Below are 27439 nucleotides of genomic sequence, written 5' to 3' on the forward strand. Positions count from 1 at the left end.
ACCTTCTTGGCCAATGGCTATAATCCCCATAAGATAAACAAAATACTAAATGCTCCTAAGACACCCCTCCCACTATCCACCACAGTGAACTATAACAAAACAGTCACCATCCCATACATTAAATGCACATCAGAAAAGATATCTAGAATTCTTAATAAACATGAACTTGTATAGTATTCAGACCATGTGTCAAATTAGCAACTCTCATCCATTCACCCGAGGACAGCATCCCTCCTTTATCACATCCAGGAGTCTATGAAGTACCCTGCTTGTGTGATCAAGCTTACTACGGTCAAACAGGAAGAACTGTGAACATCCACATCAGTGAACATAAAAGATACATCTGGCACTATTACTATGGCAAGTCAGGCCTAGCAGACCATGCTTTGGATACCCCTGCACACAGAATCAACTGGAAGTAAACAAAAGTAGTGCACATAAACTCTACAAGTCGGAGAGATTGTTCTTAGAATCAACAGAAGCTTTGAAACATACTCCAAATCTCAACAAATATGGCTGTATAAATTTGCCTAAGATCTGTGAGACGGTCATCTTAAGACATAACTAGTACCGGCTTTTTCTGTTTTTAGGACTTTAATCTTTGTGTAGTAACCGCAATTTTTTTTTTTTTTTAGATAGAGGTTGCCTAATTAGGACTTTTGTCTTTGTGTTGCTGCTACAATTTTGTTAAACTAGTCTGTTGATTACACCATGTTGTTGTAGTCGCATATTGTGACAAACTGTGTTTATGTGCTCTGAAGATGCTGGTTATAATGCCAGCGAAATATAAATATCAGCAATAAGTCGATAAATTATTATTTACTTATAATTTTGTGTTCTGATATATACCGTCAGAAATAAAACAACATGTACAGCAAACACAAGCCTTTCTACACATATTATTATTTGACACCTCCAAGGAGTCCAAGGACTCGTCGAGGAAGGACATCTGCTCTACAACTCCGTCTCCACTATTCAATACTCAACTACACCAATGCCATCTACCGCCGACCACCACTGGTATTTCAACAGACAATCACAAACATCACATCCATGCCCACGGTGGGATTCGAACCCTCGGCCTTTTGGCTGGAGAACAGATATGCTATCCACTCAGCCAACCAGGCCACCCATATCTTTCCACAAGAGCACTAAATCTTGTATATACTTGGATATTTATGAAATGGAACTTTGTCTTTAGGGGAACATAGAAAGCTTTGTAATAGTTTGGCTATTTTTCTTATTGTATTGCCTACATATGGAACAGATACCATGCCTTTGTAATTAATTTCTGGGTTATCACAGGATGGTTCACCAGGAAATAAAAGTTCCTTTAGTACCTTTTTTGAGTATCCATTTTGGAGGAACTGATTAAACAGAATTTGGCATTCTTATTTTTGTTTGATTGCATCATTCTTTAATATATTTAAAGCTCTATTATATTTTGGAATAAGATTTTGATAAATATAAAAGCTTTTGATAATAAGAATATAAGTGAAATTTTCTTTTGCATATGTATCTTGATTGTTACTGAATCAGAAGTTATTTAATCACTGGTTATGTATTGTAGCTTTTTAATACACGGTATTTTTGACAAGTAGAATGAAACTTGTCGAGAATTAATTTTTCTTTTAATTTCTTTTTAATTTTTTATAATTAGGGCTTATGATCCTGCTGATTTTGAGCACCTTCCAGTATCTTCTGAAGTGAAAGAGTTGTTTCAGTATATTACAAGGTAAGTGGTACTAGTATTTAGTATCTCCTTCATTGTATTTGAAAAAAAAAAAAAAAATCGGAAGTTAAAAGTCATTTCCTAAAATGCCTTTCAAAAATTCAGACGTGAACAGTGATGGTTATCTAAGTAGTTCTCTTTTCACCTAAATTAGTTGACAAAAAAAAAAAAAAATCAATATTGCTGGTGTTTTGGATCTTCAAGAGGATTTGAATAAGCTGGAAGGATGGGGATGTCAGTTTAATGCAAGAAAATGTAAGGTTTTAAAATGTGGGATGCTCATGGTGGAGTTATACTAGAACAAGTGGAGGAAGCAATGGATTTTGGGGTGATCTGAGGGCATATTGCAAAGGTTGTGAAGTCATCTCAGAGAATTGCAGAAATGTTGAGGAGAACATTGGCCATGAGAAATAAGTGTGCTAGTTCCATTATATAAAGCTTTGATCACACCTCTGGATTTCTGTGCTCAGATCTGGTCACCAGGATTTGAAGGGGATGAAGTAACCTTGGAGAGGATGCAGGGACAGATAACAAAAAATTATATCAAGACTGTACAACATTATGAGGATTGACTGAGGACATGCATACTGCAGAGTATGGTGGATAGAATGCAAAGGGGGGGGGTATGATCAAGACACTGTTGAAGGGTTATTATTGTATTAACACGAGAAGATTTTTCATATGGTAGAACGAGGGAAAGGAACAAGAACCAAAGGCAAGTTTTGGAAGTTGCAAAAGAAAGTGGCGAGTAAAAGGGTAAGAAGTAAGTTTTTTGCATGGGGAGTGGTAGGATTATATAATGCATTGCCTGAGAGGGTGGCATACACATGCAGGCTGTAAATGAGTTTCACTGGTATGACAGACTTTATGTTGACTAGTGTTGGCCTCCATGTTGAGTCTTGTGACTCCATGGGGATCAGGTAAATAATAATCATGATTTACTTTTTTTAAGATTTCCTGTTGAAGTTAGAAACTACTTCATTTCTCATTTGTATTGTCTACTGGAAATACAATCAAGGGGAAAATAACGTAGTCTCTTATTTTTATTATGTATTTCTACTGTACATTTAATTCTAGGTAAAAATTCATTAGCATCTTTTTTTACATTCTTTTAAAGAAATGATTTTTCCATTTAATGAAGTAGTACAAGTGGAAGCCTGGCAGAAAGACTTTACTTTATTGGATCTGATTCTTTCATGTATTTTCCTATACAGATAATGCAACTAAGAAAAAAGGCAAAAGGGATTAAAAAAAAAAAAACCTGTGTGAAGGTACATCAAAACAGCAGTAATGAAAGAACTGAAATAGTATTGGAATATTAGTTGGTTGCATCATATTGCACTCTGAGAAAATGGCAAAGGAAACAAGTGTCAAAAGTAGGTTCTATGAGTACTGTCAAGTAGAGAATGAAATAGCCAGAAACAGATTTTTCATTATAAATCTATCATTATGGAGTGAGTATTGCCAACATTTTTATTTTAAAGTGCACATTTTTGAATTTCACTGCTGGTCCATCTTGCAGTGTTGATTACATATATAATATAATATAAAATTTAAAATAATGAAACAGAGTTTATTTTTTTCCCCTTAAATTTTCAAATATTAATCTGAATTGCATTTTTGAGTTTTTATTTCAAAAATTAAATCTTTAAAATATTAGGATTTTTTTTTTATTTAATGTAAAAATTCAAAATTTCTAATATTCAAATGTTAAGTTTGTTTTCAGAATTTAACATTTGTTTGAATTTTTTAGATTTTATTTTACACAAATGTTTCAAATAAAAAAGATCATTGAATTCCTGATTAGTACCCTGAGGAGATGTACAAGATGCTATGATAATGCTGCATGAAAAGTTTACGAGAGTATCAACTTCATATTGACAATTTTCTTCAAAATTAATCTTATCTGTCAGGACTTCAATATTATCAGATATTCAACAAACAGATACCTGTTTACCTGCTTTACTAACCTTTTCTCTATCATTGTGTTTAAAGTGACATTAGTTCTCCTCTGAGTGCTAACAATGTCAAGTTCAAATAAAAATATTCAAATTTAAGAAACAAAATTTTTAAGCTTAACAAAAAAAAAAAAAATCATATGATGCATGCTCTAACAAATGCAACAGCATTTGATTTCAACAAATAAAATTATACTTACAATTATTCAAAAAAATCACATTTATATTCAAATGCAAAAATTATAAAATTTTCAGTCTTAATTTTTCAATTTGAAAATTGGGAAGGGAAATGAGATGATTGAAACTGCATAATCTAATTATGCAATTTTAACCATCAAGCAATCATTAACATTGTTCTCAAACAGACATATAGATTTTCATCTGAAAGGTGAAATCTGTATTTTGTTTTAATAATTTGTATTGTGCACAGAAATAACATAGCATGTTCCTTCACTTCAACAAAACTATTTTTTCTTCTCACTCCACTTGAAGGTTATGAAAACATTGCTCTTTACTTGATTTTTGTCCACTCATTTTAATGGGAGTTTTTTTTTTTTTGATAATGCATTGTTTTTTTATGTTAATTTAACCAATGTTTTAATTAATTTATTACTAGAAACTATATATAAATAATTTTATGAACTAACTGGATAATTAAAAACTTCTAGTGAACACTCCTTTAATGAGATGGCAAACTGAGATTCAATAAACAAAACAAAAAAAAAATCATGTTTTGTTATTATTTAAAAATTAATAACTGTGAAAGAACTAAAGAACCCTAACTGATGTGAAATTTTCTTACTACAGAAAGCACTGTTTTTCATAACATTAGTATAGTAGTAGTAGCTATTGAATAATTTTCTCTTCTTTCATAACATCATCACAGACGTGAACATTAATCACTTGCAGAGAATTCATTGCGCATTGAAAAATTATTCTTATTTGAAAAAAAAAAAAAACTTTGCAACTGCAAAATAAGAGGGTTGCTACGGATGCTACCACAGTTATTAAGAAACAAATTTATCATCATCATTATCAATTTCCTGACCAGGGCTTCTGACCTAATGTCCAATCTTCACCTTCTCGTGGTGCACCCTGTTGGATATCTACCTGAATACTGAACGAACGAGGATGGGCTGTCAATTTGGGATTTAGCTGACCAAATTGTATTCTTATTGGTTAAACCAAAATACAAAATGACAAAATTTCATGCTGGCTGGGGCGTCACCCGGTTAAACAAGGCCCCCATTATTTTCACCAGGGAACCAGGGTGAACAGCGAAATGTCAGCTACTCGAACAAATCTGAAAACGTACCCCAACTCAGCACCACCAGAGTTAAAGATCGGTACTATCAACATAAGAAGCCTGAATAGCAAAGAAATGGAGCTAGCTGAGGAATTAGATAAGTACCAGATCGACATAATAGGGGTGACTGAAACAAAAAAGACAAAAACTGGTGAGATCTTTCTGAATAATAAATACAAAATGTTATATTCAGGCAATGATAATCAAGGAAAAGAAGGAGTAGCCATAGTATTCAACACAAAATACGAGGCTCATCTTCTTGAATGGCAGGCAGTGTCAAGTAGAGTGATTTGGGCAAATATCAGAGGGGGGAAACTGGAAATGAGACTTATTTGTGCCTATGGTTCCACAGAATGTTCTACTAAGGTAGAAGTGGAGGAATTTTTTGAGGCTCTAGAGAAAGCTACTGACACAGTGAAAAAGGAAAAATCCTTGCTAGGGATGTAAATAGCAGAGTAAAAGGCGATTGTCAGACATACAAAAATGTTTTGGGAAAATTTGGAGAAAAGAGCAAAGCCAATAATAAATGCAAATATCTGTTGGATTTCTGCTCAGGACATGGACTGGTTATTACTAACACCATATTCCAACATAAAAATGTGCACAAATTCACATGGAGAGAAGAGGCAAGGAATAAGAAAACTCTCATTGACTATGTTATTGTTGATAGTGATGTTTTCTCCCTGGTGAAGGATACCAGAGTGTACAGAGGATTTGAAATTGGAAGTGATCACTATTTAGTCTTGAGCAGGATAAAATTGAATTTCATATTGAAAAGAATAACATATAAGAAAGTTTTAAAGCGAATAAAAGTTGAGCAGCTCTCAGATGTGAACTGTAGACTAAAATACACAAAGATTATTGAAGGAAAAATGAAAGAGTTTGAGAACAGGAACCAAACCTTGGAGATTCAGTGGCAAGCCTTGAAGAAAACCTTGATTGATTCAGCTAGAGAGGCATGTGGTGAAGTTGTCTGCAAAGATAGAAAAATTAGAACTCCATGGTGGACACAGGAAGTTAAAGAGGTAGTGAAGGAAAAGAAGAAAGCATATCAAAAGTTCCTGGCAAATAAGTCAGCTTGTGCTCTTAGAGAATACAGAGACAAATGTAAGAAAGCTAAACAGTGTGTAAAACTAGCTAAACAAAAGTCATGGGAGGACTTTGGCAAGAACATGGAAAATAAATATCAAGAAGGTGGCAAAATATTCTGGAGGTAGTCGAAGAAGCTTAGGAATGGAGGAAAGAGTGCTGTAAAAGGAGTTAGAGATGATAAAGGTGACATGAAAACGGGAGAAAAAGATATCCTTGAAGTATGGAGTAATTACTTTGAAAATTTGCTAAATGAAACGAGCAGTGATGACAGCACAGTGATAAAAAAACACTGACCAGCAATGCAGTAAGGAATACATATCCATACTTGAAGTAGAAAAAGCCATCAAAGGCTTGAAATGTGGAAAGGCAGCAGGAGTTGATGATATTCAACCAGAAATGCTGAAGTATGGTGGTATAAAAACACTTCCACAGGCATTCTGGACAGAGGGACGAATTCTCAATGATTGGAGTAGAGCTATAATAGTACCCATATATAATAAGGAAAATAAAACTGAATGTGAGAATTACAGAAATAAACCCCTGTTGAGTGTTCCTGGTAAGATATATGCAAGTATACTTGAGAAACAGTTGAGAAGAATTGTGGAAGAAAAGCTTGGTGAAGAACAAGCTGGATGCAGGTCAAATAGAGGCTGTCAGGATGAGATCTTCACTTTACGACAAATAGTGGAGAAATCATGGGAATATAACAAAGATCTGTATTTAAGTTTTGTCGATTTGGGTTACGCTGCAGTTATATGGTGTGAATGGGGCATTATATCAAGCAATACTTAGTCTTTATTTGAGTTGTAAGACAGAATTGAAGGAAGTACAGGAAGGTGGTTAAATGTTAAATCTGGTGTGAGACAAGGATGTACATTATCTCCACTGTTATTCATTATCTATATAGATCACATTATGAAAGAAAGTGGTATTAAACATGATATCAAAATTGGAGATGTTAATGTCATCTCTTTGCGTTATGTGGACGATGTTATACTTCTAAATAAATCCGCTACAAGTCTGCAAGATTCCCTGACTAAATTGAATAACTGTTGTAATAAATATGGTATGAAGGTCAGCAATACAAAGACAATGAAAATAGGCAGAATCATTGAAAATGTCAACTGTGTTGTGAATGGAGAACCTGTGGAACAAGTAAAACATTTCAGCTACTTAGGCACGATTTTTAGTGAAGATGGTAAATTAAATATGGAAATATACAACAGAATCAACAAAACTGGTAGGGTAGGAAGTCAATTGAATAAATTCATATGAAATAAGAGTGAAATTAGTCGGAACACTAAATTAGCTGTATACAAGTCAGCATTCAAACCAATTTGGATCTGAGAGCTGGATCAGAAGTAAAACACTTGACCAAAGACTAGAGACCGCAGATATAAGAGTCCTGAGAAAGATTAGAGGCGTGATCAGATGGCAATATCATATTAAAAACGAGAATATTAGGAAAGAACTTGACATTGTCAGTATTAAGGAATGCATTAGCAGAGCTAATCTCAGTTGGTATGGTCACTTAAACAAATGGGGCGAGGAAAGATTAGCAAAACAAGTGGTCTCTGCCAAGTTGGCAGGAAAACGACCCAGAGAAAGACCAAGATATAGGTGGATTGATACTGTACAAAGTGCCTTAGACAATAGAAATATAAGATCTGGTAATGTTGGATTCTTGACAAGTAACAGACTGATTTTGAGGAAAATTGTAGATAGGAAGTTAGTAATGATGTAAATTTTTCATGTAGTACTATCATATCCTGTACACCCTTTGAGGGTACATGGCAGGAATTTGATGATGATGATGATTATCTGTACTTTGAAAGGCTGTTCAAGCTACTGTGACAAGACTATATGATTAAGTTTACATTATTATTATTATTATTATTATTATTACGGGCAACTCCAGGGAGTCATTAGACTCATCGAGGGAGGCCCCAAATCATATTCATCACAACTATTCGACATTCATACAGTATCTATCATACCTCGCCTTAAACTCATTCACTGTCACAGCATCCACCACAGACTCAGGGAGCGCATTCCACTCATTCACTACTCTAAAAGTAAAGAACCCAGCTCTAACACCTTTACTAACCACACTTTTGCCCAGTTTCCATGGATGTCCCCTAGTCCTCCCACAACCAGCCCTGTTCTCAAAAATATCTTCTGAATTAATTTTATAGAAACCCTTCAGTAATTTGAATGTCTCAATCATATCTCCCCTCCTCCGCCTATCAACCAATTTTTGCAACCCACAAATCCTCAACCTGTTCTCATACGGTTCATTCCACAGACCTGCTATCATCTTGGTCACTCGCCTCTGGATCCTCTCCACCTCCTCCCCATCAAGAAGAAACCTAGGTGACCAAATCTGAGCACAGTAGTCAAGATGAGGTCTTATCAAGGCTCGATACAGAGGAACAATAACCTGCTTGTCTCTGCTTGTCAACGTATTCTTCAGCAACCAAGTGATTTGATGAGCTGATTTGGCCACTTTTGCAATGTGTCCCCTAAATTTCAATTCCTTATCCACCAACACTCCTAAATCTCGTGCCTCATCAATTTCCTGGAGCACGGTTCCACCAATGCAGTAAACTGCCTCCCATCTTTTCACCCCAAAATGCATAACCTTACATTTTGCCACATTAAATTGACATCCATTCTCCCTAGCCCAGACCTCCAATCTATCCAAATCATCCTGCAAAATTTTGACGTCATCTGCATTCACTATTGCCCTACCCAACTTCGCATCATCAGCAAACAAATGAACTGTTCCTCTCAGATCCTTTCCTATATCATTTATGAACAAATTAAACAGCAGTGGTCCAAGAACAGATCCTTGTGGTACACCACTAGTCACAGGCCGTCTTGTGGACTCTACTCCTGAGTAAACCACTCTCTGATATCTCTCCGTCAACCACCCTCCTATCCATCTCACCAACCCTATGTCCATTCCCATATGCTGCAATTTACTGATTAGAATTCCATGTGGTATCCTGTCAAAGGCCTTAGCAAGGTCCAGCAGAATCACTGTAAACCCATTACCCTTATCCAGTTCAGCCGTCACTGTGTTATAATACGTGAGCAAATTACTGAGGCATGACCTACCCTTCACAAAACCATGCTGTCCCCGATACAGTATCCCATTTTCTTCTATCCAATCTTGTATTTTCCTCTTGACTATTTTCTCTAAGACCTTGATAATGATTCCTGTTATGCTGATTGGCCGGTAATTTTCAACAGCAGCCTTGGAACCACCTTTGTGCAGTGGAACTATTTTCCCCTCTTTCCACCCCCTTGGGACTGACCCAGTCCTGAGGCTCAAATTAAACATAATGGTCAAGGGCACTGACAATTCTTTGGCCGCTTCACGTACGACACGAGCTGGTATACCATCCAATCCCACAGATGTATTGACATTGAGGTTCTGTAATAGACTAGTTACCTCTACCTCATTCATCACAATTCCAGTATAAGCTGTTGGTTCCTCCATTTCCGCAAAGCCACCACCTGGATGATATACTCTTGCAAAGTGTTCGCTCAGTAATTCCACAACATCGACTGATTCAGTTACCTCCCTACCCTCAGCATTTTTTAAGATCATTCTACCATGAGCATTTTTCCTTTTACTTGCAACATATTGAAAAAACTGTTTGGGATTCTCTTTAGCCTGCATGGCCAATTTCCTTTCGTAATCTGCTTTTGCTTTTCTTACCACCCTTGTTACCATCCTGGCCTGAGCTTTATACTGTTCATGCACCTGATGGTCACCCTTCTCCTTAAATTCCCTCCACAATTGTTTCTTTTTTTGCAGCTCAAGCTTAATAGTGTTATTCATCCATTTAACCCCTACCTGATTTATTATTCGGACTCTTGGTATACAGTCAACCATTGCCTCCTGCAAACAGTTCTTGACCACCTCCCATGCACCATCAACATCCAGCCCTTGCAGTTTTACATGCCATGGCATTGAGCCAAGCACACACCTAAGCTTGTCATACTTACCAGCCCGGTAATTCCACATATACCCTGTCTTAATTGTAAATTCGACTCCTTTAGCCACCTCCCAAGTCATGACCTTATGGTCACTCTCACCAATTGGTGGCAACAAGGTCATGTTCGTTACAGCCACATTCTCAGTTGCAATTACTAGGTCCAGCACTCTCTGCCCCCTGGTATTTTCCAATACATGTTGCCGTAGATAGTTGTCCCTTAATAACTGCATAAAATCCAATTCCTTCCTCCCATGTGCCCTCTCCTCTTTCCAGTCAATATTACCATAATTGAAATCACCCATAATAATTACCCTCCTTCCATTCATTTCTTCTATTTGCTTATGCATACTATTCCCACCATCCACTCCATCACCCGGTCTATAGCAGCACCCAATTGTATATTTTGTTCTGCTAGATTGTATCTCACACCAAACAGCCTCAAATGTGCTTTTTTCCCCATCCTGCAGTTCAACTTCTATACTCCTTGGCTGAAGCTCATCAGCTATCATCAATAACACTCCTCCCCCCTTTTTATTCACCCTGTCACTCCTGAACACGCTATACCCATCGCATTCAATCCCACTAGCTTTATCATCTTCTGTCAGCCATGTTTCACTAATACCGACAACCTGTGGCCTGGAAGTGCCAACCATGGCCAAAAACTCTTCCTTCTTGTTCCTAATACTCCTGGCATTAGTGTACATGAATCGCAGAAGCCCATTTGTCCCATCCCTACTTTGATTCCTTATACTAATTATCCCATTCTGATTTGTTGTCCGTCGTACTCGCCCGGGCATAATATACTCATTCATACACTTAACTTCCCCCCCTAAAGTCTGCATATCTACTCCCCCCCCTCTTAATAAATCTAGTTTCCCTGAGTCTGTACATCCACTTCCACATCATTCATCAACACTCTTTCAAGTCTCCGTACACCAACTCCATTCAAATGTAACCCATCCATCTTATATAAGTCCTTTCGCCCATCGAACTCATTCCACACATCCACAAATTCCACACCACTCTCCATGCATAACCCACGCATAAAGTCATTGGCAATTATGGCCCTCCTTCTAAACACTTCGCTGTCATACCGCGGTAAGATACTCACCATCCTAACTCTCTCACTCTTCTCTTTTGCTACCTCAAACAACTCCCTCACATCCTCTATCATTTCCATTTTGTCCTCTTTCAAATCATTCGTTCCTGCCACTATTATCATCTCTTTCACCCTCTGTTTTTGCAGTCGAATAGATTCGCTGACGTCCTTTATGTTCGCACCCGGCTGGTACGACTTCGTTAAACTCTCAATTATTACGCCTCTTAATAGCGAATCCCCATACAGCACTCGCTCCTTCATTTTATTGACGTTTACGTACATTCTATTATTTGCCGTCACAGACTTCCGCCGGTTATTTGTCGGTACGTTCAACACACATTTTTGCATACGCTCCAGTTGTCGTTTGGCTCTGTGTATCGCGCCATTTAAACGGGCAATTTCGCTACTCGCACTTATCACACCATTTTCGTTATCGATCAAATCATCCATTCCTTCGGTGTTTCTACCTTCATTTACACTTTCAGCGACGCTCTCACACATATCTGGCACTACCACGCAATTCTCTAGTACACCGCCATTTTCTGCATTCTGACTACCGTTAACGATATCAGTCTCGATACACGAAACACGCTTGAAGTCCTCATTCTCTTTACACTTTCTACACATATTAACTCCACTATCACTTTCTAACCAGACTCCTACCGCTCTTCGCAAGGCATACATCTCACAGACAGCACACTGCATAAATTCTTTTACATCAAAACTCTTAAGCAAGCATGGCGACCTGGCCGCCATTTTTTTCTTTATCGGTGCCATGTGTACGCTATCTTTTCTTAAAAATAATAGTTAAAATAACAGAAAACACGCAAAAATTGCACAGACACACCAAGAAACAAAAGCAAACAATACTACTTAAAATTCTGGTAAAATATCTAATGTTAACACAAAATAATACTGATCTTTTCAGGAGCTCTCGACAAGCCGACGATCTAATCCGTGCGACACCTGATATTATTAATAAACTCTTGTCAACAGTTTCCCTTCAAAATTGGTCTGTTACTCTTCAGCACTCCAATATTGTTGTATCTAACATTTCCTTCTTATAAGACACTTCTAACTGAATCAATCCACCTGGTCCCTGTTCTTCTGGAATCTGGAACTTTTTCCTGCCATCTTGGCATCAAACACCTGTTTTACTAGCCTTTCCTCTACCAGTCTCTAAATTTAAGAGACTATACCACATTAGATTAGCCCTACTCACACGTTTGTGAATGCAAACAATGTCAAATTCCTTCCTAATGTCTTCATTTTTAATATGATTCTGCAATTGATATCATCTATTCAAGCTCCTAATTTTTTTGAGAATTGTGATATCTATGATCGCTAGTCTTTGATCAAGTGCTTTATTTCTTACCCAGCTCTCAAATCCATAACTTAAAACTTGTTTGAACACCGTCTTATATACTGCTAGTTTAGTGTTTTGGCTAATTTCTCTCTTATTCCATACAAATTTATTCAACTGGATCCCCACCATACCAAGTGATTGCTTATTTCTCGTCTTTTTCCAGATTTGACTTGCCTTTGTCCCAAAAAACTGCCTAAATAGCTGAAATGTTTTACTTGTTAGGCTTTGCATTCAGAATGCAGCTGAAGTTTTCTATGTTCCTGTCTATTTTCATAGTTTTGGTCTTTTTTTGCTGATTCATGCCAAATTTGTTATAGCTATTATTCAGTTTAGTTAGAGAATCCTGAACAATTGCACTGGATGTGTTTAGACTGCATTCATCTGCAGAAAGCTGAGTTTGATATCTCTGATCTAATATCAGGTTTAATGCCACTTTCTTTTGTAATATGAACCATGTAGATGGTGAATAAGAAGGGAGATAATATGCATCCTTGTCTTACACCTTATTAATTATCAAACCATCTTCCTGTATTTCCTTCAGTTTTAACTGCTGACTTACAATTTACATAGCCTATATTTATTGTTCTGTATAATGTTCCATTTTTCTCCATATAATTGTAGTGTTTGGGAAAGATTTTCTCTGAGTATGTTGTTGTTGTATGTCTTTTCTAGATCCATCAAACTTAAGTACAGATGCTTGTCATATTCCCACAATTTCTCAACTATTTGTCTTGAAGTGAAAATCTGATCTTGACAATCTGTATTTGGCCTGAACCCAGCTTGATCTTCTTCAAGTTTCTCTTCCACAGTCTTGCTGAACCTCTTTTTCAAGCATGCTTGCATAAATCTTACCTGGAGCACTTAGTAGACAAATTCCTCTAATTGTAATTCGCACTCAGCCTTATTCTTTTTTTTTAAATTCCCAATTTCCAAAAATTCCCAATGATTGGACCTCTATTCTAATCATTGGGAATTTGACCTTCTGACCAGGCCTTCTGAATTATGCAGTGTAGCCATTGCAAAACTTTTATAGTTCCGTATTTAAGTATTTCTGGTCGACCATAATCTATTCTAGCTGCATTTCCACATTTCAAGTTTTTTGATGAATTTTTCTACCTCAAGTATTGATATGGCCTCCTGTTTGTATTCCTCTTGAAAATTTTCTGCTGCTGTTCTGTTACTTATTTATGCTTATGGCTAAAAGAAACTGATAAGTGAAAAGTACAATCACAATTTCCAGAAACAAATGATGAAAATCTTAACATATAAAAGTTCATTACATAAAAGGCACAACCTGCTTTCTAAGTCTTTCCTTTTTTTTTTTAAATAAAGCAAAAGTAACTTGTTATAATCAAGCCAGGGCCAATTATCATCCTGCTGTAACAAGTATGACAAGGCTGCATGTTCTCACAACACTTCACTACATAAATGTAGCTATATCCTCGGCTGCGGAGCACAGGGATCTTTTACCAGGAAGCCGTTTGTTGGTAGATTGTTGGACCAGTATTCTCTCCATATGTCAGATGTTGATGGCAGCGCAGCTGAAGAGAGTTCGTCCATGGACCAGGGAGGCTTTCTAGATTTGAGGTGAAGACTAGGTGGGTTTATGAGAATCTGATGTAGGGATAGGAGTGGGTTGCTCATTGGTTTATTAAATTCCTTAATCGAGGCTTGTCTTCTCTGAGGGCTAGTGCAGACGACCTTAGGACTTCTGCACCACAACCCCAGGTTGTTCCAGCGAGCCTTGAAATGATATTATTTTTGGTTTTAATTTTATTGGAGAAGTTGGTGATGTGACTTTTATAGGTCAGGCTTCTGTCCAGGCTCACCCCAAGGTATTTTGGGTGAGGCTCATGTTCTACCATTTTTCCACAGAAAGAAAGGTTGAGTTGTCGGTTCGCCTCTGCATTGTACAGGTGGAATACTGAGGACACTGTTTTCGTTGGAATTGGCTTCAAGTACCACTGTTTGAAGTACTCTTCCAGGGTGTTCAGGTCTGTATTCAAGGTTGATTCTAGGTTGGGAAAGGAGGTGGATTGATGTAAGATTGCTAGGTCATTTGTGTACATATACTTGCTTGATCTGGTATGAGGTAGATCATACACGTAGATGTTAAAAAGTATAGGGGATAACACAGAGCCCTGAGGAAGACCGTTGTAAAGGAATCTGGGCTTGCTCTTTTTTCTGCCAATATGGACCCTGATCTTTCTGTTGGAGAGAATAGAATCAAAATGTTGGAAAGCTTTTTTACATTTTATAATATTTCCTAGTTTTAGGAGGAGTCCCCTGATCCAGACAGTGTCATAAGCAGATGTTAGGTCAATGAAAGTGACTCCAGATTTAAGTTTCTTCTGGAAGCCTGCTTCAATTTGAGTTGTCAGGGCCAGGACTTGGTCACAGCAACTTCTTCCTGGCCTGAAGGCCAGCTTGTTCAGTCGGGAGTGCTCTTTCGATGAGTGGTGAAATTCTTTTAAGGAGAATTCTTTCAAAGAGCTTAAAGATGGTGCAAAGCAAGGAGATGGGTTGTAGGATTTTCACATCATTTGGATCTTTCCCTGGTTTGGGCACGGCAATTCTTTTGGCTTCTCACCACAGCTTTGGTAGTTTACCAGTCATGATGATTTCTGAGAAAAGGGCAGCCAGCCATGTTTGGCCATATTGACCATTATGTTTTAGGAACTCAGGGAATATACCATCCACTCCTGCAGCTTTGCCATTCTTGGCAAGTTTTAAGGCTATTTGTACCTCTTCCCAAGATACTGGGTGTACGAGTTCAGGAAGCTCGGGTTCCGTCTTCAGGATTTGTCTGGTGGAAGTTTGTACAGCAGTTTTCCTGTGGAGCTGGGATGAATCTTAGAGGTTTTCAATAAATGGTTAGCCATTTGATCAGGAGTTATCTCTGTTGTTTTGTGTGCTGTTGGCTCTGCTCCACCTAATTTTCTCAGAAGTGACCAGCTTCTCCAACTAGATGTGACGAAATCGAGTTCATTGATGGTTGAGATCCATCTTTCCTTTCTGTTTTTATCCCGGGTTGATATGAGCTCCTTAGCAATAGTTGGATCTTCAGTTTCCTCATATTTGGCTAGGAATTCCTCAATTTCTCTACTCCAACATGGGATATATTGTTTTCTGTAGCCTCTAGGGATAGAGGCTTTTGCTGCAGATTTGAGTAGATTTGCTGCAGATTTAACAAATATAGGATAGTAATTAGGAATGGGTGGAATCGCTCTAATGGTTTGCTTGATTTGTTTCTGAAATACAGTCCAGGTGGACCTGTGGAGATTCCATCTAATGATTGGTGTTCTGCTGATGACTGGGATTGATGTTCCTATCTCTATTAATGTAGGACAATGTTGACTATTAGTGAATCTGTTACTGTTCTGCTACTGCTTTCTTCATTTAGCAGTCTTTCAGAGTAATTACTCCACAAATCTGGGATAGACTTATCTTCAGTTTTCATGTCAGCTTTTTCAGTATCCTCCAGAACATTTTCCACCTTCCTGATAATTATCTTCTATATTCTTACTGAAGTCTTGCCCTGACTTTTGTTTAGCTTCTTTCACATTTATGTGAAAGTAGCTAAACAAATTTCATAATAAATTTAATTTTGAATAGGAAGGTAAAACATTTACTGTTATGAAAAATACTGAAAAAATTGTAAAAATAAAGAGATAAAAATCAATTACTGTTGCATTAAAATCTTAGTGTATATTTGCTAATAGGTGCACGATTGGCAAGTTCTTTATTATGGTATCTGCTTATAGCTTTATAGTATAGAGCCAGAAACAAATTTGCAAATATCTCAATATAACTGTTTGCCTTGGCTTGGTTAAAAATATGGATCGTCAGTAATCAAAAAGCCTATTTGACTCCATTATTTTTTTTAGGGGTTCTGACCTACTCTCCATTTGCCATCCCATTACTAGATATTTTGTAATACATGGGCACAGATATATTACTAGATAACATGTAGTTGTTCCCCATTAATAGGTTTCCATTTTATATCTATGATTTATCCTTTTAAATAAAAATGATATCTAAGTGTTTAACCAATCTAAATACTTGCTGCAAGGAGATTTGGAATGAAAGAAGGCAAGAAAATAAACAGAAAATCATTTGTATTGAGACTAGTAGAACCTTTAGAAACCAGAGGAAGAGTTTCAGACTGCAGTATCATATGGCTTCTCTCTTAAGCAAGACACTCACACCAGCATCTAAGTCATTGTGGACCCTACATATATACTATTTGTGATTAATCTCATGGATTGTAGCTTTATACCACTGTTTGCTTGACCAAGGACATGAGCCAAGTGTCCGAAACCTGTTGTTCTCATATTGAGCAGGATTACTATCACAACAACTATTGCTAGAATCAGAAATTATACGGCCTTTGTTTTGACTTAGAATGTTAGTTGCAATCGTGTATTATATAAGTAGCCATTTATATTAGTCATATAATAAATTTAGTTTAATCCTTTATCCATGTGTAAGCAAACAAAGTTTGCATCTAAAGTATCTTCAGGACTGAGGCAACTTGTGGTAAAGGTGGGACCAAGCTCTCATCACTCCTTGTCTTAGTATCTCCCATAATGCAAAGCACATCTTCTTGCAGGCATGTATAATGCTATGCTTTAAGGGAAGGGCACCTACCCAGACGGTTTCGACCTTTATCGAATGTTCAAGTACAGGTCAAACTACAAAAAACTCGCCATTGTTCCTCTCAGTAACAGGCTCACCCTGCCACTGAGAACTCTCAGAACTGGTTGGCTCTACACCTTGGCAGGCTCACCCCACCACCGAACAGACCCGCTCATTTACTCGTATCTCATCTGAGGGGTAACGGCAACAGCCATGCCTCAGTTAACTTCACAGGCTACAGCATTGCCATTCATTACCCCCACACACACACACACACACACCACCCATGTCCTGGGGTGACAGCAACGGCCAAGCCTCAGTTAAAACTTCATGGGCTACAACATTGCCGTTCATCACCAAAGCTTCCAACTGGTTTCGGCCTTTATTGAGGTCTCATCATTGGGGAGCCAGACCCAGAGGTGGTGATACTAAGACAGCAGCAATGGAGAAGTCATATTTATCTATACGAGTTGCCAAAAGTTGTACCACCTCATTATTAAATTACTCTGGATTTAGAGAAAGATGTTTTAAGTTTTTCCCCACTTGGTTAGACTATAATAAATTTAGTTTAATCCTTTATCCAAGTGTAAGCAAACAAAGTTTGCACCTGAAGTATCTTCAGGACTAAGGTAACTCGTGGTGAAGGTGAACCAAGCTTTCATCACTCCTTGTCTTAGTATCTCCCATAATACAAAGCACATCTCCTTGTGGACATGTATAATGCTATCATTAAGGGAAGCGCCACTACTCACACCAGTTTCGACCTTTATTCGAGATCTCCTCAGTGGGACCCAGACCCAGAAGTGGTGATACTAAGGCATTTAATAATAAGGTGGTACACCTTTTGCAACTCGTATAGGTAAATATGACTTCTCCATTGCTTTTGCCTTAGTATTACCACTTCTGGGTCTGGTTCCCACTGATGAGACCTCAATAAAGGTTGAAACTGGTCTGGATAGTGGCCCTTCCTTTAATGCATAGCATTATACACGTCATCCGCATGGAGATGTGCTTTGCATTTTGGGAGATACTAAGACAAAGAGTGATGAGAGCTTGGTCCACCTTTACTACGAGTTGCTTCAGTCCTGAAGATACTTCAGGTGCAAACTTTGTTTGCTTACACTTGGATAAAGGATTAAACTAAATTTATTATAGTCTAACCAACTGAGGGGAAAACTTCCAAATTTATATTAGCCATTTGAAGTCTCTGCTCCCCAACAATTTTTCAGTTATGCTGAAAAACATTTATTTTAATTTTGAAACTTGGAAGAAAATTTTATAAGGTGGAACTTTCTAGAATGTTATAACACAAATTTTTGGTCTGTATTGCAAAATTTTGCTGCTATTCCACTGTTTTTCATTACATACTATCACTGATGCAATATTTCATTGATGTATCATCGAGCACTCTTCAATGTTAAATAAAAGTGTCAAATTGATCATTAAATATGTATTGACCACCCCCCCCCCCCCCCACCCCCCCCCCCCCCCACCCCCCCCCCCCCCCACCCCCCCCCCCCCCCACCCCCCCCCCCCCCCACCCCCCCCCCCCCCCACCCCCCCCCCCCCCCACCCCCCCCCCCCCCCACCCCCCCCCCCCCCCACCCCCCCCCCCCCCCACCCCCCCCCCCCCCCACCCCCCCCCCCCCCCACCCCCCCCCCCCCCCACCCCCCCCCCCCCCCACCCCCCCCCCCCCCCACCCCCCCCCCCCCCCACCCCCCCCCCCCCCCACCCCCCCCCCCCCCCACCCCCCCCCCCCCCCACCCCCCCCCCCCCCCACCCCCCCCCCCCCCCACCCCCCCCCCCCCCCACCCCCCCCCCCCCCCACCCCCCCCCCCCCCCACCCCCCCCCCCCCCCACCCCCCCCCCCCCCCACCCCCCCCCCCCCCCACCCCCCCCCCCCCCCACCCCCCCCCCCCCCCACCCCCCCCCCCCCCCACCCCCCCCCCCCCCCACAGCACCCGGCTGGTACGACTTCGTTAAACTCTCAATTATTACGCCTCTTAATAGCGAATCCCCATACAGCACTCGCTCCTTCATTTTATTGACGTTTACGTACATTCTATTATTTGCCGTCACAGACTTCCGCCGGTTATTTGTCGGTACGTTCAACACACATTTTTGCATACGCTCCAGTTGTCGTTTGGCTCTGTGTATCGCGCCATTTAAACGGGCAATTTCGCTACTCGCACTTATCACACCATTTTCGTTATCGATCAAATCATCCATTCCTTCGGTGTTTCTACCTTCATTTACACTTTCAGCGACGCTCTCACACATATCTGGCACTACCACGCAATTCTCTAGTACACCGCCATTTTCTGCATTCTGACTACCGTTAACGATATCAGTCTCGATACACGAAACACGCTTGAAGTCCTCATTCTCTTTACACTTTCTACACATATTAACTCCACTATCACTTTCTAACCAGACTCCTACCGCTCTTCGCAAGGCATACATCTCACAGACAGCACACTGCATAAATTCTTTTACATCAAAACTCTTAAGCAAGCATGGCGACCTGGCCGCCATTTTTTTCTTTATCGGTGCCATGTGTACGCTATCTTTTCTTAAAAATAATAGTTAAAATAACAGAAAACACGCAAAAATTGCACAGACACACCAAGAAACAAAAGCAAACAATACTACTTAAAATTCTGGTAAAATATCTAATGTTAACACAAAATAATACTGATCTTTTCAGGAGCTCTCGACAAGCCGACGATCTAATCCGTGCGACACCTGATATTATTAATAAACTCTTGTCAACAGTTTCCCTTCAAAATTGGTCTGTTACTCTTCAGCACTCCAATATTGTTGTATCTAACATTTCCTTCTTATAAGACACTTCTAACTGAATCAATCCACCTGGTCCCTGTTCTTCTGGAATCTGGAACTTTTTCCTGCCATCTTGGCATCAAACACCTGTTTTACTAGCCTTTCCTCTACCAGTCTCTAAATTTAAGAGACTATACCACATTAGATTAGCCCTACTCACACGTTTGTGAATGCAAACAATGTCAAATTCCTTCCTAATGTCTTCATTTTTAATATGATTCTGCAATTGATATCATCTATTCAAGCTCCTAATTTTTTTGAGAATTGTGATATCTATGATCGCTAGTCTTTGATCAAGTGCTTTATTTCTTACCCAGCTCTCAAATCCATAACTTAAAACTTGTTTGAACACCGTCTTATATACTGCTAGTTTAGTGTTTTGGCTAATTTCTCTCTTATTCCATACAAATTTATTCAACTGGATCCCCACCATACCAAGTGATTGCTTATTTCTCGTCTTTTTCCAGATTTGACTTGCCTTTGTCCCAAAAAACTGCCTAAATAGCTGAAATGTTTTACTTGTTAGGCTTTGCATTCAGAATGCAGCTGAAGTTTTCTATGTTCCTGTCTATTTTCATAGTTTTGGTCTTTTTTTGCTGATTCATGCCAAATTTGTTATAGCTATTATTCAGTTTAGTTAGAGAATCCTGAACAATTGCACTGGATGTGTTTAGACTGCATTCATCTGCAGAAAGCTGAGTTTGATATCTCTGATCTAATATCAGGTTTAATGCCACTTTCTTTTGTAATATGAACCATGTAGATGGTGAATAAGAAGGGAGATAATATGCATCCTTGTCTTACACCTTATTAATTATCAAACCATCTTCCTGTATTTCCTTCAGTTTTAACTGCTGACTTACAATTTACATAGCCTATATTTATTGTTCTGTATAATGTTCCATTTTTCTCCATATAATTGTAGTGTTTGGGAAAGATTTTCTCTGAGTATGTTGTTGTTGTATGTCTTTTCTAGATCCATCAAACTTAAGTACAGATGCTTGTCATATTCCCACAATTTCTCAACTATTTGTCTTGAAGTGAAAATCTGATCTTGACAATCTGTATTTGGCCTGAACCCAGCTTGATCTTCTTCAAGTTTCTCTTCCACAGTCTTGCTGAACCTCTTTTTCAAGCATGCTTGCATAAATCTTACCTGGAGCACTTAGTAGACAAATTCCTCTAATTGTAATTCGCACTCAGCCTTATTCTTTTTTTTTAAATTCCCAATTTCCAAAAATTCCCAATGATTGGACCTCTATTCTAATCATTGGGAATTTGACCTTCTGACCAGGCCTTCTGAATTATGCAGTGTAGCCATTGCAAAACTTTTATAGTTCCGTATTTAAGTATTTCTGGTCGACCATAATCTATTCTAGCTGCATTTCCACATTTCAAGTTTTTTGATGAATTTTTCTACCTCAAGTATTGATATGGCCTCCTGTTTGTATTCCTCTTGAAAATTTTCTGCTGCTGTTCTGTTACTTATTTATGCTTATGGCTAAAAGAAACTGATAAGTGAAAAGTACAATCACAATTTCCAGAAACAAATGATGAAAATCTTAACATATAAAAGTTCATTACATAAAAGGCACAACCTGCTTTCTAAGTCTTTCCTTTTTTTTTTTAAATAAAGCAAAAGTAACTTGTTATAATCAAGCCAGGGCCAATTATCATCCTGCTGTAACAAGTATGACAAGGCTGCATGTTCTCACAACACTTCACTACATAAATGTAGCTATATCCTCGGCTGCGGAGCACAGGGATCTTTTACCAGGAAGCCGTTTGTTGGTAGATTGTTGGACCAGTATTCTCTCCATATGTCAGATGTTGATGGCAGCGCAGCTGAAGAGAGTTCGTCCATGGACCAGGGAGGCTTTCTAGATTTGAGGTGAAGACTAGGTGGGTTTATGAGAATCTGATGTAGGGATAGGAGTGGGTTGCTCATTGGTTTATTAAATTCCTTAATCGAGGCTTGTCTTCTCTGAGGGCTAGTGCAGACGACCTTAGGACTTCTGCACCACAACCCCAGGTTGTTCCAGCGAGCCTTGAAATGATATTATTTTTGGTTTTAATTTTATTGGAGAAGTTGGTGATGTGACTTTTATAGGTCAGGCTTCTGTCCAGGCTCACCCCAAGGTATTTTGGGTGAGGCTCATGTTCTACCATTTTTCCACAGAAAGAAAGGTTGAGTTGTCGGTTCGCCTCTGCATTGTACAGGTGGAATACTGAGGACACTGTTTTCGTTGGAATTGGCTTCAAGTACCACTGTTTGAAGTACTCTTCCAGGGTGTTCAGGTCTGTATTCAAGGTTGATTCTAGGTTGGGAAAGGAGGTGGATTGATGTAAGATTGCTAGGTCATTTGTGTACATATACTTGCTTGATCTGGTATGAGGTAGATCATACACGTAGATGTTAAAAAGTATAGGGGATAACACAGAGCCCTGAGGAAGACCGTTGTAAAGGAATCTGGGCTTGCTCTTTTTTCTGCCAATATGGACCCTGATCTTTCTGTTGGAGAGAATAGAATCAAAATGTTGGAAAGCTTTTTTACATTTTATAATATTTCCTAGTTTTAGGAGGAGTCCCCTGATCCAGACAGTGTCATAAGCAGATGTTAGGTCAATGAAAGTGACTCCAGATTTAAGTTTCTTCTGGAAGCCTGCTTCAATTTGAGTTGTCAGGGCCAGGACTTGGTCACAGCAACTTCTTCCTGGCCTGAAGGCCAGCTTGTTCAGTCGGGAGTGCTCTTTCGATGAGTGGTGAAATTCTTTTAAGGAGAATTCTTTCAAAGAGCTTAAAGATGGTGCAAAGCAAGGAGATGGGTTGTAGGATTTTCACATCATTTGGATCTTTCCCTGGTTTGGGCACGGCAATTCTTTTGGCTTCTCACCACAGCTTTGGTAGTTTACCAGTCATGATGATTTCTGAGAAAAGGGCAGCCAGCCATGTTTGGCCATATTGACCATTATGTTTTAGGAACTCAGGGAATATACCATCCACTCCTGCAGCTTTGCCATTCTTGGCAAGTTTTAAGGCTATTTGTACCTCTTCCCAAGATACTGGGTGTACGAGTTCAGGAAGCTCGGGTTCCGTCTTCAGGATTTGTCTGGTGGAAGTTTGTACAGCAGTTTTCCTGTGGAGCTGGGATGAATCTTAGAGGTTTTCAATAAATGGTTAGCCATTTGATCAGGAGTTATCTCTGTTGTTTTGTGTGCTGTTGGCTCTGCTCCACCTAATTTTCTCAGAAGTGACCAGCTTCTCCAACTAGATGTGACGAAATCGAGTTCATTGATGGTTGAGATCCATCTTTCCTTTCTGTTTTTATCCCGGGTTGATATGAGCTCCTTAGCAATAGTTGGATCTTCAGTTTCCTCATATTTGGCTAGGAATTCCTCAATTTCTCTACTCCAACATGGGATATATTGTTTTCTGTAGCCTCTAGGGATAGAGGCTTTTGCTGCAGATTTGAGTAGATTTGCTGCAGATTTAACAAATATAGGATAGTAATTAGGAATGGGTGGAATCGCTCTAATGGTTTGCTTGATTTGTTTCTGAAATACAGTCCAGGTGGACCTGTGGAGATTCCATCTAATGATTGGTGTTCTGCTGATGACTGGGATTGATGTTCCTATCTCTATTAATGTAGGACAATGTTGACTATTAGTGAATCTGTTACTGTTCTGCTACTGCTTTCTTCATTTAGCAGTCTTTCAGAGTAATTACTCCACAAATCTGGGATAGACTTATCTTCAGTTTTCATGTCAGCTTTTTCAGTATCCTCCAGAACATTTTCCACCTTCCTGATAATTATCTTCTATATTCTTACTGAAGTCTTGCCCTGACTTTTGTTTAGCTTCTTTCACATTTATGTGAAAGTAGCTAAACAAATTTCATAATAAATTTAATTTTGAATAGGAAGGTAAAACATTTACTGTTATGAAAAATACTGAAAAAATTGTAAAAATAAAGAGATAAAAATCAATTACTGTTGCATTAAAATCTTAGTGTATATTTGCTAATAGGTGCACGATTGGCAAGTTCTTTATTATGGTATCTGCTTATAGCTTTATAGTATAGAGCCAGAAACAAATTTGCAAATATCTCAATATAACTGTTTGCCTTGGCTTGGTTAAAAATATGGATCGTCAGTAATCAAAAAGCCTATTTGACTCCATTATTTTTTTTAGGGGTTCTGACCTACTCTCCATTTGCCATCCCATTACTAGATATTTTGTAATACATGGGCACAGATATATTACTAGATAACATGTAGTTGTTCCCCATTAATAGGTTTCCATTTTATATCTATGATTTATCCTTTTAAATAAAAATGATATCTAAGTGTTTAACCAATCTAAATACTTGCTGCAAGGAGATTTGGAATGAAAGAAGGCAAGAAAATAAACAGAAAATCATTTGTATTGAGACTAGTAGAACCTTTAGAAACCAGAGGAAGAGTTTCAGACTGCAGTATCATATGGCTTCTCTCTTAAGCAAGACACTCACACCAGCATCTAAGTCATTGTGGACCCTACATATATACTATTTGTGATTAATCTCATGGATTGTAGCTTTATACCACTGTTTGCTTGACCAAGGACATGAGCCAAGTGTCCGAAACCTGTTGTTCTCATATTGAGCAGGATTACTATCACAACAACTATTGCTAGAATCAGAAATTATACGGCCTTTGTTTTGACTTAGAATGTTAGTTGCAATCGTGTATTATATAAGTAGCCATTTATATTAGTCATATAATAAATTTAGTTTAATCCTTTATCCATGTGTAAGCAAACAAAGTTTGCATCTAAAGTATCTTCAGGACTGAGGCAACTTGTGGTAAAGGTGGACCAAGCTCTCATCACTCCTTGTCTTAGTATCTCCCATAATGCAAAGCACATCTTCTTGCAGGCATGTATAATGCTATGCTTTAAGGGAAGGGCCACTACCCAGACGGTTTCGACCTTTATCGAATGTTCAAGTACAGGTCAAACTACAAAAAACTCGCCATTGTTCCTCTCAGTAACAGGCTCACCCTGCCACTGAGAACTCTCAGAACTGGTTGGCTCTACACCTTGGCAGGCTCACCCCACCACCGAACAGACCCGCTCATTTACTCGTATCTCATCTGAGGGGTAACGGCAACAGCCATGCCTCAGTTAACTTCACAGGCTACAGCATTGCCATTCATTACCCCCACACACACACACACACACACCACCCATGTCCTGGGTGACAGCAACGGCCAAGCCTCAGTTAAAACTTCATGGGCTACAACATTGCCGTTCATCACCAAAGCTTCCAACTGGTTTCGGCCTTTATTGAGGTCTCATCATTGGGAGCCAGACCCAGAGGTGGTGATACTAAGACAGCAGCAATGGAGAAGTCATATTTATCTATACGAGTTGCCAAAAGTTGTACCACCTCATTATTAAATTACTCTGGATTTAGAGAAAGATGTTTTAAGTTTTTCCCCACTTGGTTAGACTATAATAAATTTAGTTTAATCCTTTATCCAAGTGTAAGCAAACAAAGTTTGCACCTGAAGTATCTTCAGGACTAAGGTAACTCGTGGTGAAGGTGAACCAAGCTTTCATCACTCCTTGTCTTAGTATCTCCCATAATACAAAGCACATCTCCTTGTGGACATGTATAATGCTATCATTAAGGGAAGCGCCACTACTCACACCAGTTTCGACCTTTATTCGAGATCTCCTCAGTGGGACCCAGACCCAGAAGTGGTGATACTAAGGCATTTAATAATAAGGTGGTACACCTTTTGCAACTCGTATAGGTAAATATGACTTCTCCATTGCTTTTGCCTTAGTATTACCACTTCTGGGTCTGGTTCCCACTGATGAGACCTCAATAAAGGTTGAAACTGGTCTGGATAGTGGCCCTTCCTTTAATGCATAGCATTATACACGTCATCCGCATGGAGATGTGCTTTGCATTTTGGGAGATACTAAGACAAAGAGTGATGAGAGCTTGGTCCACCTTTACTACGAGTTGCTTCAGTCCTGAAGATACTTCAGGTGCAAACTTTGTTTGCTTACACTTGGATAAAGGATTAAACTAAATTTATTATAGTCTAACCAACTGAGGGGAAAACTTCCAAATTTATATTAGCCATTTGAAGTCTCTGCTCCCCAACAATTTTTCAGTTATGCTGAAAAACATTTATTTTAATTTTGAAACTTGGAAGAAAATTTTATAAGGTGGAACTTTCTAGAATGTTATAACACAAATTTTTGGTCTGTATTGCAAAATTTTGCTGCTATTCACTGTTTTTCATTACATACTATCACTGATGCAATATTTCATTGATGTATCATCGAGCACTCTTCAATGTTAATAAAAGTGTCAAATTGATCATTAAATATGTATTGACTGCATCCTTCAAATGGTTTAACAACCATATCACCAACTACGCAATCTCACTGCTTGCCTGGTTGACCAAGTGGTTAGTGTACCTGCTCACCAACCAGCTAACCCTGCTTATTAGAGTCCTGAAGTGGCTTGAAAAGTTCCCTGCTTGGTCTCTAGAGCAGGTTTTCCAGACTGTCTAAAAATAAATAAATTAAAAATACAAAAAAAATATATAGGGCTGCTTAAGGGTCAAAGCTGTATAACTGAGAGGAGACCTCCACATAGCCTTTAAAGGAATGCGGAGAACCGACCAGGGCTTCTGACCTAATGTCCAATCCTCACCTTCTCGTGGTGCACCCTGTAGGGTATCTACTTGGATACTGAACGGACGAGGATGGGCTGGCAATTTGGGATTTAGCCAACCAAATTGTATTCTTATTGGTTAAACCAAAATATAGAATGATGGTACAACATGACAAAATTTCATGCCGGCTGGGGCGTCGCCCAGTTAAACAAGGCCCCCGTTGTTTTTGCCAGGGAACCAGGGCGAACAGCGAAAAGTCAGCTACTGGAACAAATCTGAAAATAAACCCCAACTCAACATCACCAGAGTTAAAGATCGGTACTATCAACGTAAGAAGCCTGAATGGCAAAGAAATGGAGCTAGCTCAGGAATTAGATAAGTTCCAGATCGACATAATAGGAGTGACTGAAACAAAAAAGACCAAAACTGCTGAGATCTTTCTGAGCAATAAATACAAAATGTTATATTCAGGCAATGACAATCAAGGAAAAGAAGGAGTAGCCATAGTATTCAACACAAAATACGAGGCTAATCTTCTTGAATGGCAGTCAGTCTCAAATAGAGTAATGTGGGCAAATATGAGAATGGGGAACTGGACAATGAGACTTATTTGTGCCTATGGTCCCATAAGGTAGAAGTGGAGGAATTTTTTGAGGCTTTAGAAAAAGCAACTGACACAATGAAAAATGAAAAGTTGGTCCTTGTTGGGGATCTAAATAGCA

At 38.8% G+C, this 27439-nt stretch overlaps 1 protein-coding gene across 4 annotated transcripts in view; it reads left to right on the forward strand.

Annotated features, from left to right (window-relative positions):
- Window positions 1-27439, forward strand: part of IFT46 (intraflagellar transport 46) — a 214716-nt gene that overhangs the window by 102607 nt on the left and 84670 nt on the right. For all 4 annotated transcript variants that reach the window (XM_090411983.1, XM_090411982.1, XM_090411981.1 and 1 more), the window contains one exon: window positions 1661-1735. In XM_090411983.1, the coding sequence (XP_090268109.1) occupies window positions 1661-1735 (75 nt within the window). The remainder of the gene's footprint in view (window positions 1-1660; window positions 1736-27439) is intronic.

This window comes from Typopeltis vanoorti, chromosome 22, assembly GCF_054136105.1.
Source record: "Typopeltis vanoorti isolate ZY-2024b chromosome 22, IOZ_Tvanoo_1.0, whole genome shotgun sequence".
Lineage (NCBI taxonomy): Eukaryota > Metazoa > Arthropoda > Arachnida > Uropygi > Thelyphonidae > Typopeltis > Typopeltis vanoorti.